Source organism: Haliaeetus albicilla, chromosome 11 (genome assembly GCF_947461875.1).
Source record: "Haliaeetus albicilla chromosome 11, bHalAlb1.1, whole genome shotgun sequence".
Taxonomy (NCBI): Eukaryota; Metazoa; Chordata; class Aves; order Accipitriformes; family Accipitridae; genus Haliaeetus; species Haliaeetus albicilla.
In genome coordinates this window covers 31,895,896-31,908,854 of record NC_091493.1, presented here as the reverse complement: position 1 = coordinate 31,908,854, position 12,959 = coordinate 31,895,896, and the positions used below count along the sequence as shown (strand labels likewise).

General features: G+C 36.7%; 1 protein-coding gene across 6 annotated transcripts in view; it reads left to right on the top strand.

The window, feature by feature from the left end:
- Positions 1-1,642: 1,642 nt before the first annotated feature.
- NRAP (nebulin related anchoring protein) overlaps positions 1,643-12,959 on the top strand; it is a 53,202-nt gene continuing 41,885 nt past the window's right edge. For 3 of the 6 annotated variants that reach the window (XM_069796991.1, XM_069796989.1, XM_009924158.2), the window contains exons 1-9: positions 1,643-1,907; positions 2,174-2,268; positions 2,962-3,049; positions 6,135-6,239; positions 6,779-6,883; positions 7,519-7,626; positions 8,466-8,570; positions 9,131-9,238; positions 10,766-10,870. In XM_069796991.1, the coding sequence (XP_069653092.1) occupies positions 1,836-1,907; positions 2,174-2,268; positions 2,962-3,049; positions 6,135-6,239; positions 6,779-6,883; positions 7,519-7,626; positions 8,466-8,570; positions 9,131-9,238; positions 10,766-10,870 (891 nt within the window). In that variant the 5' untranslated portion in view covers positions 1,643-1,835. The remainder of the gene's footprint in view (positions 1,908-2,173; positions 2,269-2,961; positions 3,050-6,134; positions 6,240-6,778; positions 6,884-7,518; positions 7,627-8,465; positions 8,571-9,130; positions 9,239-10,765; positions 10,871-12,959) is intronic. The other 3 variants (XM_069796987.1, XM_069796988.1, XM_069796990.1) reach the window with 3 other exon arrangements.

Below are 12,959 nucleotides of genomic sequence, written 5' to 3'. Positions count from 1 at the left end.
GAAAATATACAATATGGTGACTCTTGGAGTAGATGAGAGGCAGCAGCTAGTAGTGTGCCCAGTGCTAAATAAGGAGGGGACAGCCTGGCCACTGTGACCCTAACATAGGTCACTTGCATAAACAGAATGGCAATCTGGGACAAGATGAAAACCTGTGTGAGAAGGGAACTGGAAGACTTCCAAACTATTTTGTTTCACAGGTGTGAGCAGGATGGATATTATTGTGATGTAACTTGGTCAACATAAAATAACTCCTGATCCCCAAAAGGTACATGAGGTAACTCAGCAGTTATTTTAATACAAGGAATTATGTTCTGTGAAAGTTTTTTTTTTAAATGAAAATACATCTGTTTATATACTGATATTAATTACTTTGAAGGGCCTCCAGTGTTTTCAGGACTTTGTGCCATACCCATTGCTCTTCAGATTAGAGACTCTATTTTCAGCACACCAGTTGCTGACAGTACGTTGTGCCAGTACATTGTCAGCATTCAGTAAAAGTAGTAATAATAAGTTAAGCAGAACTGTGTATCTCTGTGGAGAGGTGAATAGGAGGCTCTCTAAGCATACCAGAAGGTTTAGACAGAAATTATTTTGTTTTAATTGTTTGTAATTTATAGAAAAGGAAAGTGCTTAGCAATATCCCAGGACTGCTGCAGGCATGGGAAGTGGTGCGGATCCATGGACGACTAAGTAGACTTTTACCTGGATTGAGATAACTCTTAGCTCTGTCCCAGGGTTATGGAGCCCTGCAGCTGGAGGTATTATAATTAAGTGAGATGTAAGTCTCAAATTCTGACTATTTGTAGCGGTAGAGTTTAATAGCTTCTTTTGTTCAGAGCAGACTTCACAACCTTAATAACGTGCTTGAATCCTAATATCAGGCATAATAATTCCTTATCGTTATTTGGCAAAGGAATTTTTATATTCTGATCTATGCCAGCCTGCTCTTTGTGAACACTGTTAAATAGCTGCTTTGTTCATTCTATTCAAAAGTAAATGGTTCCTTTCTGAAGTTTTTCCTGTAGGAGATAGATGTTTGGGTTTGTACCCATCATGTTTAGAACTCTTGGAGATAAGAGGCTCTGCCCATTTCACTGTGTGTCCTCCTACACCTGGAGATGTAGTGATAGATTGATGAAACAGAAAGACATGAGAAATGAGTGTGCTCTGTTCTGCTGCCCATAACATACAAGGTGAAACTGAGCTGGCACCAAGGGAAAAAAGTAGTGACTTGACTGGAACGATGGTGGTGTACCTCTTCTAGATCCAACAAAGGGTCAGGAATCTCCAAACCCATCTCTGGCCTGTGTCTCTGGTGGTACCTCCTTCTAATATGAGGCTGTTCCTAAACACAGAGTAGTCCTTCATGAGGTCACTTGCTGTATATCAAGGTGATGAGAGACTATGATAAATTGCTGCTGCTGCTTGTATATACTTTTCATCCTGGGCTTATGACAACTGGCTTTACAGCAAAACTGAAATACTAAATGATCAGACTCTAACGTTCACATGGACGTGATTTGTTTCTGTGAGTTCATTCTTCTATTTAGAGAAAGATATTGCTACCCTCCCTTACGCACTGACACAGTTGCCAAAATAACCACTCTTACTAACTGGCAGCTTTAAAAGCCAGCCCGCAGCTGACTTTGAAACAGAAGGTCAGCAAACGGAGCAACAGACTTCAATTCAGAGCTTTAATGGGAGCCATTGACCACAGCAAAAGGCCTTGACTGGAGTGTCTAGAGTGTGCTTTGCACAGGCCAAAAAGTCACTTTCATACTCTTTGAACCTTTTGTATAAACCTATATATTTTTCACTCTGTGGATTTCAAGATGAATGTGCAGCCGTGTGCTAGATGTGGCTATGGGGTTTACCCTGCTGAGAAGATTAACTGTATAGATCAGGTCAGTTCTCTTTCTTTATTATTTTGGACTATAATAAATGTACAGATTGGCACTTTTAACACAGTGCAAATCTCTCGGTTCCAAAAATTCTTTACTCATAACTGGGTTCAGAACTGAAATGAGTTAATAATAGGCATATATTTGAAGAAAAATTCTTCAAATTCATGAAATGAATGTTAAGGATCAATACTGAGATTTAAAAATCAACAGAGTAATAATGAAATACAAATCATGTCTGTTTGGTTTCTGTTTTGTGGTATTTCCAGACATGGCATAAAGCCTGTTTTCACTGCGAAGTATGCAAGATGATGTTAACAGTAAACAACTTTGTTAGTCATGAGAAAAAGCCTTACTGTCAAGCGTAAGTGTGTTTTCTTTTCTTTTTTTTTAAAGCAAAGGTTTAAAATGCCAAATCATCTTAATGTAATAGAAGATCACCATTTGGACTCAGCCTGGTCCCATGTGTGATGTGAAATTATGTATTGTTAGTGCCTTCATGCATATCTTTGGGATATACAAATGATGGGAAACTCTTGTTACTGTGTATAAAGCTTCCTCATTTGTCGAGTCTGTTAAAAGATACCAAATTAAGTTCCATTTCAGTATTGTGGGAAGAAAATAAACCAAACCATAAAATTCAGTGCTTTCCAAATCTGCGGTTAAGAGTTAACAAGGTTGAGCTAATCATCAGGAAAATGTATAAAATGCAGATTTTGGAGTTGGTTTGTTCTAGGAAGTTTTTATTTTATAATGATCAATTCCTGTCAAATTTGTCAGCAGAAAAAGGAGAGATGACAGTTGTTTTTTATTCTATTATTCTCTTTTGTTATTAGAAACACAGCATTGATATGACGATCATTAAAATTAATTTTGCTCTAGGCACCTACTCCATACAATAATAACTTGAATATAATCTGAAATCTGTGTGTGAGTCAGGGAAAAGTTATGTATGGAGGGGTGGAAGCTGGTATTGTGTTTTTGAGTGCTTACAGAGAACCTTTCTGGTGGGCTGTCTCGTACATTCCTAATATACTTTCACACTTTCCTTTTTTAGGCATAATCCAAAAAACAATGCATTCACAAGTGTATTTGAGACACCAATAAATATGAATGCAAAAAAACTGTCGGAAGTGGTAAGTGAGGTAAGAAGCTGGAGGGCCAAATGTATTTAGCTTTGTTTTGCATTTTGATACCATATTTGTGTCTTGTTTTGGAAATAAATATGTATTCTTTACTTACCCTCCTGTGTTCTTTTAGAGCAGTAGGATCTCAGCCTGGGTTTGAATCATAATTTTTAAAATGCATTCACTCATGAGTAAGAAAGGTTGGATCTGAATTTGCTTCTATTTTCAGAAAGAAAAATGGATAGCAGTTTCTCACCTGCCATTGTTTGCATAAACTGCCCAGAGCTATGTAAACCTAGTAACTAAATCAGAGGGGTTTACACAGCCGTTGGGGACAAGAATGACCTACTTGCTCTATGATCTCTTCTGAAACAGATACTAAAGGGCACGAAACAAAAAATAAATTCTGTCTCAGTGGGACGTAGGCAAAAGTTCTCATAAATACTTTGTCAAGTATTTCTGGCAAACCTGAGATGACAAAACACGAAGTCCAGGGAGTTTTGCGTGGTTCTACCAAAACCGTTTTGCTAACGCGTTCAGCATGGACTAGCTTTCTATGCCCTTTTAACTGCATCAATCCTCTAAAAGGCTGCTGTGCCCCGGCAAACCTCTAGGGGTGCTCAAAGTCTTCTTTCTTTTCAAATGTCATTCTTTTCTGTCTTGCATTGTTTTCCTCCAGATACATTTGTTTCAAACTTGCATTTCTAAGAATTTTATGAAATGAGAAATACAGAAACAGCCAATAATTGATATCTATCTCACGTCTATGTGTAATGCTATTTTCTTGAATGTCATGTCTTCTAATACTCTAAAATAGTACTATTCATTGCATGACTATATTTAGTAGGCAAACCAATGTGTTTTGATGTCATTAGCCATCATTAAAATAAAATAAAAAAGTTGTATTTCTTAGATTATAGCATGCTAAATTAATTCTGATGTTCTGTATTAGCTGTACAAAGTTGATATACATTAATAGCCTTTATCGGACACTGTATCTTTTATCATTCTTGTACAGTATTCTTATATATCAGTTTTTGCAACATCATGGGCAGTAACTATTTCAGCAGTGACTATCACACTTACTTTAAACTGTGTGTGACAGATCTGGTCAGGAATGAGTCTGGGATTACGGCAGGTTCTATTTCTGTTTTTAGGCAATGATATGAGACTCTGATACTTCCAGTGCATGTGAATATACACGCCAGACAAATTATAGCTCAAAGATCACTTTCCCTTGTTTTTTACACCTAAAGCACCTTCTGTCCTTTTCAATCACATAATGAGGTTCTGCTCCAGAGAGAAAATTGCTAAGGGTAGTAAAGAAGCTGATTCTGCAGTACTTACTTAAAGGGAGTACTTCTGTAGAAATTTTGAGTGCAGGAAAATTTTGCATTGGTAAATGTAGAAAATAATGCTAACTTGGGAAAAGGTTTCACTTGCTACTGTAGCAATTTAAATTGAATTGTTGGGGTTTTTTTAAGTAAGATTATTTCTTATGCAGAAAATGTAACATCTTTCTTCAATCCTAACATGATGTTCTCACATAAGTCTTATGTTGAGACACCAACTTGAATGCAGAGATAAAAATTCAGCTCACTCCCTCTACACAGAATTTCTATGTGAGCAGACGAATCATTCAAATCTCTGTACCTCTGTACTTAATTTATAAAATGGGAATAATGGTATACCTGCTCAGTGATTTTTCTGTCCAGTCAGTTTAGATTTTGCACTCTTCAGGACAGGGACTGTTATTTTTTGCATTTGTAGAGTGAGTTGTATAGCAGAGCTGTGATTTCCTTTGGACTTCTGTATGCTGTCATGATAAACGTAACAGCAGGAAAATGATGACCCAGGTCTAAATATAATAGTCATTTATACACAGTCATGACACTTCGTGGACACTGTGCAGGGAAATAGGAGAGTAGAATATTGCCCACCAGGTAATAGTTCTTTCATCTAATGCTGCACTGATATGTTCTGCTTAAAATTTCTTAGAGATTTCAATCCTCATAGATTATTTCCCCCAAAAGTATTATCTAAAGACCAAAATATTCTTTCAGAACTTCATGCCAGATTTCAGGTGTAATATGCTGCTCCTTTACAGATGTGCAGTTCCAATAATAGCAAAAATCTTAGGGAGAAGTTGGGTGTGGATTAGAGAGTAGCGTTTTGACCTTAGGGCTAAATGCAGTCTTCTCTTCCATGAAAACTCCTTTGCCAAGAATGGGTGGCATGGAGGAAGTACTTGTGTAGTCTTTGCATGGCATAGAGCTACAGGTGATGTGGCCTTTTCGTACACAAACAGAGTGTAAGTGGTGTTGATCTAAAGAGGGTGAAGAAGGAAAAGATGGACAGTTTTGCAAGCTCTCAGAAGGTGATTGATATTGTCTTGTGAGTTGTGGAGATTTGGTAGATCATGTGTGCTTGTCATAGTCCCTTGGATTCTGCATTCATATTATATATAAATGTGTCTTCAGGGTGAAATTATTAGTTGGCACTGAAAACTAGGCTGGTCTGTAGCAACTGGAGATCTAACAGACAGACACAGTTAAACATTATGAACAGAGTAAATAATCTTAAACTGAGTTGTGTTGATGCTGTCACCCAGAAAATTAGTTCTGTGTAGTCACATTGTTCCTCTGCTTCTCTTATGTTGGTATTGGTGATTTTTGCAGTGAGGCTGATGAAGGAACTGATACAGCTGAAAGCTAACACACCAAAAGTCTACATACTAATTCCCTGATCTAATTTGCCCAATGGCTGCCTGGCTGATGGTGTCAGTGTGTGATAGACAAGAAGAAGGGTCACCTAGTAGGGCCAGAGGTGTTTTCGGAAGTAGCCTTTCTTTAGACTGGTTTAAGGTGCAGCCCGAACTAGCAGGCACTGAAGTGAATTTGTTATGGTGGGAATTGCACTGTATTTGTTGTTTTGTCTTGCATTCATCTCCTTTTGTTGCTGCAGTTCTTGCAGACTCCATATCACTGTGGACTGAGAGACTGTTCACCTTGTTTTTCTCCCTTGTTGTTCTTCTCCTATGAGGGGGGTGTGCTAGTCTGTAGTAACAAACTACTAATCCAAAGTCTTTTTTTTTTTTTTTAAGATAAAATATCAAGAAGAGGGTGAACAATTCAAATCAGTCTTTCAATGGGATGTAAGGTCCAGAGAAATTGAAGCTGCCTATAAAGCCCAACAACTGGCCACCCAGGTAAGAAATATCCGAGTCTCCAAGCCACTAGCCTTCAGGAGACCAAGAATTGGCCTTGGCAGTCCTGATTGTTAGGATTTTACTCACAGCATTTAAATTCTAAAAAAGCCATTGCTTCTCATTTGGCTAAACTTTTCAAGGCAGCATAGCTTGGTTATAGCTTAGGGTGCAAGAATCAGAAGATGAGGAAGGAAGAGTGTATCTTTACAGTTAGCTGTTCGGACTGCTGCGTGTACAGCCATACTTAATGTCTCTTCTTTCTACTAGCACTGAAGCTTCACAACAAGTGATCTGATTCCCAGGGGGAGTTATTTGAGTCTCACTCCAGGATCCCAGGTCCTGACATCTTGATGTCAGTTCTTGTTATACAAGTTCTGCCCTAGCATTCTGAAATGGAGTGTAGGCCTTGTGCTGTATGTCTGCAGAGAGTAAATTTCACTTCCACGGCATTGTGTGTGTTTCCTTTTTTCTGTCAGATCAGATGGTTGTGTATTAAAACAAGGGTGAAGATTGCTAGTTATTTAATTTTTGTTTTGTAGAATGCTTACTATGCTGCCTATGAGGAAGGAAAACCGTGGTACTCAGGAACCATCCCGGATCCTGAGATGGTCAAGGTAACACAGGCAGAGAAGACTCTGAGTGAGGTAAGTGGGCTGATGTTTGGAATAACTCTATTTTCGTGGTCTATCATATTCTGAAGACTTACCAGTGCACCAAAGGCAACCTTTGGTAAGATGTTACTAAAGGAGAGACTGACATGTTTACTTCTGTCAATAACAGTATTTAACCACGTAAGTGATGAAAGTCACATAACAGTGCTATTGCCCATCCTGGAAATCATAAACTAATATATTTATGTAATTGAGAAGCACTTAAACTACTGACCAATGATATCTGAGTGACCTGATCTAGCAGGCAGTGCTGTTTCCCTCAGTAGAGCAGAACTCGTGATGGAAAACATGTCTTATTTTCCGTAGAGTAGACCTTTCATTGACTGTATTTCCATGACTGATTAAAATCACTTCTGAATTATGACTGATTGTCTATGCCCAGTCAACATAGCCAATTAACAGTGGATAACTGATATGAATGGGGGATGTTTTCTGTTGTATGTAGGAAATATTTCTACCTAACAAACTTATAAGGTATAAGTTCTTTAATTTGTTTACTTTTAAATAAAGTGATACATACTTTTAGGAAGCAGGCATTAAAAGAGGAATCACATTAAACTACAGTGGGTTCTTCTGTAACAACAAACGAAAAAATATTCATTTTCTAGTTTCAATATACAGAAGAATATGAGCCACGGAGAGGCAAAGGCAGCTTTCCCGCTATGATCACTCCGGGTTATCAGGTTGCTAAGAGAGCCACCCAACTAAGCAGTAATGTAAGTTGCAGTTTTTTTAATTGTATGTTAGACTTCTGAATTTGGAGAATCCTGGGTTTAGGCCATTCACTTTAGACAGTAAGTTCTATGATGAATATTTGATGTACTGTTAATTCTACAAAGTGAGAAAACTTTAACATGATACAGGAAATGGGGTTAACAAACTACTTGGCTTGGGAGGACAATCATATAGGATAAATGACAATATAGATATTTCCTGAAAGTTTTAGCACCTCTTGCTGTAATTTATCCCAACTTGAAAAAGATTGTGAATCACTCTAAAATTTTTATTTAATTCATTACCTTTATTTTCACTTTATGGCTTTATTAATCTATTTACATCTGACATTTTTTGCCTTCTTTATTATTTGAAGTTAAATACCTGTAATACTGAGTTTAATTCATATACAAGCTACTTTAAATATATACACAGAAAATTGCTTAATTATAAAAATAACAATTCAACTGAAAAAGATAAAGTAAAAATAAATCATGTAGAAATTATTTTAAAGTATTGCATTGTTTTCTGCAAACACTGTCTGCATTGGTATTGTAGTATGATCTTAGTTGGGCCGTTAATGACTATTATGTTGATATTTTAATCAAATGTATGGCTCACAAAGATCTAGTACAATTAGAAAATGTGATTGTCTGGGTCCATTTCTGTCTGCTTCTGGCATTCACTTTAAGATAATTGGGCCTTAAATATACTAATAGCTTGACTGTACAGTGGGAAGTGTCGTGGCTGCTGTTGCTCATTTTCTCTTGAAGCCTTCTGATAGAAAATGCATATTTGCTGTTTATTGTTTGTAATGTGTATTTTATATTTTCTCCCTCAGGTAGAATATAAGAGGGGACATGAAGAGAGAATTTCCAAGTTCACCTCTGTTGTAGACACTCCAGATATACTTCATGCAAAGGTTGGAGGACAGCTTTCAAGTGGGGTAAGTGAAACAAAATAGGTTGACCCGGTTTTGACTCCACAATTGGCTCTTAGGACATTTATAAATCACTTAAAAATATGAACATAGAGAAAAGTAAAAAAATAATATTTTAAAGGCAGATTCATTTTACCATTTAGTATTTAATACTTCCAGTTATAAAGAACATATTCAGTTCCAGGCCATTTTAGGGACTAGCTGGCTGTCAGAACTGAAGGCAGGGAACTAGTCTGTTCTATACCCAGCAACTGGATGCCATGCAATATAAAGAAGGAAGCTGCCTGACTAATATAAACAGAGCAGGCATCTTGCAGACAACTTTAGTATTTTTTTTAAGTGACTGCGATCCATCCTGTACTCTGAATAAGACACAGAGGTCCTGCAGAAGATATGTGGTCATGCAGATGAAGGCTACACTATAAAGATTCAGACTTCATGGTTCATCTTCCTTTTGGGAGATGACAGCCATCGAACACCTGACTTTGCAACTTTAAGAATTGATTATGTGTGCAATCAAGATACATTTGATCTAATTGCTCCTGAACTGTCTTGGATTTTTACAGTTGAAATACACAGAAGACTTTGAAGAACAGAAAGGGAAAGGCAGCTTTCCTGCTATGATCACTCCAGCTTATCAAATAGCCAAGAGAGCGAATGAATTAGCCAGTGATGTAAGTGTCCAAAGCAAAGTCTCTTTTTGGGAAGAAAAGAATAAATTGTCACACAAATTTTGGATTAAAATGTTTAGCATTGTGGAGTTATGCTAGCAGTGCACGTCATACACAGATTTTTCAAGTGATTGTCTTTTGCAGGGACAAAGTTGAGTTTTATGCACCAACAGAAAATTAGGTATTTCATTTGTGAATTGACACTCTGGATTTACCCAGCCTCCTGTTGCATACAACCGAGAAGGAAGAGAATAAGGAGTCAGCCAGAGGTCTTTGATTTTATTCTGCCCAACTCAGTTTGAGTTAGAGGGGCTGAAGTGCAGCTCTAATTTACACAGCCACAATATTTCTGGGTGACCTTGTATCAGGGGAGGGCTGTGTTTGCAGAGCTCTGCTTTGCCGTGACTTTCCATGCTCCCAGTGGGTCCTTACAGTTCAAATTCTTCTGTTCCTTCTTATGTGCTGTTGCAGGATGAGGCTTTTATGCACACAAGAAACTAGCTTCTTGAATAGCAATTACATATATAAAGTATATACACACACATACACACACACAAACACATGCATACATTTGACATAGGTATAGATTTATAAACCATAGCTTTCTATTCTGCTCATTTTACTCTCCTTACTGTTGGGTTTTTTTTTTAAACTCCATGGTGTACTGATCTTTATTGGCTTTCTTTTCCTCTCCAAACACAACAAAACCACAACACAGCTGTATTCTTTAAAAAGCATTGTAAAAAGACATCAGTATTGCTTCAAACTGTACAGTTAATTGTGTTTTGTCATTGGAGGCTGAAAGGAAGACTGTTGGAGAGGATAACATATTGTGCTAACTCAATGGAAGTGAATGTAAAACATTATTAAGAGTCATTGAGGAAAATAAGAGATCTGTAATTTTGAAGGCAAAAGAAACTGACTCTAAAACATTTAAATGTTTTTGTTTGCCTTTGATCTGTGGAAAACCCTTCATTTGTGTCAGCAAGCACACATGGTGATTAAAGGGCAGCATCAGGTTACAGGCATGATTTTGACTTCAGCAAAGGTAGTGCAAATCTTGTTCTAAACTTGAAGGTTCATTGCCTAAAATTCCCTTGATCACTGGGGAGATCAGCATCTTTCAGAAACTAGCCCATTTATTAATGGCGTTCAGATGACCCTGTGGTAAAAAAAGTGCTCTGTGGTAACCATGGATTTACATTACAATCAGTTCTATTTTTTTAACCTGCCGGAGCATCAGGGATTAGCCACTGACAAGCAGGTGGTACTGAACACACTGAACTAATGGTCTGGGTTGAAATGGCAAGTCCCATGTTCCTACTGCATTATTAAAAAGCATACCACTATTTTTGTTTTTATATCTTCAAGTGGCTTATTTGACTTCTGTACATTGGTGGCAATGGGAATTTTGACAATCCTTTATTGTCAACATGTGCATGTCATTGATTATTACTTATTATGCCGCATCTGTGTACCAGACTAAATTAATCCAGATGATTCTTTTCCTTTTTGTTTTTTTCCTGTTAGGTAAAGTATCATCTAAGATATGAAAAAGAGATCAAGGGAAAAGCCAGCCATACAGCTGGAACAGATGTTACTTCTGCAAGAGAAAATGTAGATCAATATGGCCAGGTATGCAACATCCGAGAGATACCCATGCTGATGTTGATCATTACTATGGCTGATTGCTCAAGACTTTAGAAACTGCAGTGAGACCTATTTTCACTTTGCTTTCCTGTACGAGAAAGCAAGGTCTCAAAGGAAAAGATGGTGTGCACAGCACCATGCTCTGAATGTGTAATATATTTCACATTGGCACTTACAAGATGAGACTACAAGGTGCATGCACTGTCACTGTGTGATCCTTATGGTAGGGTCTTTCCAAAAGGTAAGCCTTACCTTGGCAAATTTTATCTGTGTACATGTATGCACTATGCATTTCTATTGTGGTGTTTTTATGTATTACGCTGAAATGTGTTTACTTGTGGAAACTTTCCCATGCCATGAGAAAGAAAATGTAAATTCAGTTAGGAGAAAAAGTGAAAGAGCTGTGAAATGGTAGAAAGTTAGTAGATAGTTAAGCATCTTTCCTCTGCCAGTATTTTTAGAAATCTTAGAAGCTTTGCAGCTCTAAATATGTGCAACTGCACTAAAGATCATACACGATCTCTTAAATTTCAGCTCTTCTACAAAAGTGGTATTGTCAGCTTGACAAATGGTAGTTCTGCATTTGTGGAACCAAATAGGCTTTAGCTCTGTTTTGGTCTGTGGCATTTGTTTTGCTTTTATTTAATTTTTAAGGGAATGCAATTATTTTTGTGGTCTCCCGAAATGCATCCAAATTTCTATTCCAATTAAGTTAGAGAAAGAATACCACTAAATAGAACTGAATACAGCTAAAGGGAATTTGAAAGGAATTGAATAGTGGGTTTGTATAAACAGAACTGTATGGTTAGTCTTAGGTTTTTCATCATAGCTCCTCCTAAGACCCATATACTTTGGAGAAATGAAGGAACAGGGAATATATTGTTATAAGACATTTGGGAGTTTTATGTTTCTTCATTCTGCCCAAATGTACGCCATGTAATGAGTGAAAAGCAAACCATCCTTCAAGAATATGAGTTGAGAATAAGTAGCATTGAAGCCTTCAATTAGTTTCTGTCTTTTGAACTACTACAAGTTTTAGTAAGAATAAACAAATAAAATGAATTTGAAAAAGCGCTAATTGCATTTTCAACCATTGGAATGCTGCTATCTTTAGAATTAATTTGATTTTTTTTTCTTTGAAAGTATCTTTCAAACTTCAGTCAGAGACTTCAAATTTAATTTGAGTTTTAATCTTCATAGATTGGATTCTGATATTTTTATTCAAATAAAATAGAGCCACTGAAATTAATGGATCTTTCTGAGAGAAGTGTGACTTAACACGGGTAAAGGGATTAGATTTCTAACTGTCAAGATCATGAGGGTACATCATACAGATATATACATAACATAAGACGATGTAAGGAATCTGACTGTAAAATTCCTGTGTGCTGAACACCTGTTTTGTTCATGTTTAAAAACCTTAGAACTGGCTAATGTTAATTATCTGGAACTTTGAAAATACTGTTTTGTAATATAAGCAATATTAGAAATTATGTAAAAATGTATTTGAGAAAGAAGAAAAAGGAAATGGCAAATTAGTTTGAAGAATTCAGACTCATAAATAGCATTTTAAGAAACTCAGCTGATTAGTCAGGGATATTTTTTGTTTTCTGTGCCTGTCTATAGAATAATTTAGATGCAATAACTATAATTACATTATATTGTTCACAAACTTATGATATGACCTATTATTATGTGACATTGGTGGTGCACAAAATGACCTACAACGGATTGTTTTGCATGGAGAAGTCACAAGACAGATACCCCAAATATTTACAGTCCTTTCTATCTGTGCTTTCCATGACATTCTTGACATGCCACGCATTCTTTTTTCACTTAAACTGGCTCTTTACTACAATGGATTTACAAAATATTACAGAGAAGACACATTACACTATATCTTTACCTTTTTGTGTACTTGCTATATTCTCCCCAGATCTTGCCATAGAAAGCTTTGGGATAGTCATTGTGTAATACCATTTTTGAAAAAAGCTCCAGTATTTTGTCACTAAATTATCAAAAGGCTTTTCAAATTGTCAAACATTTACACATAAACCTTTCTATAGATAGATTT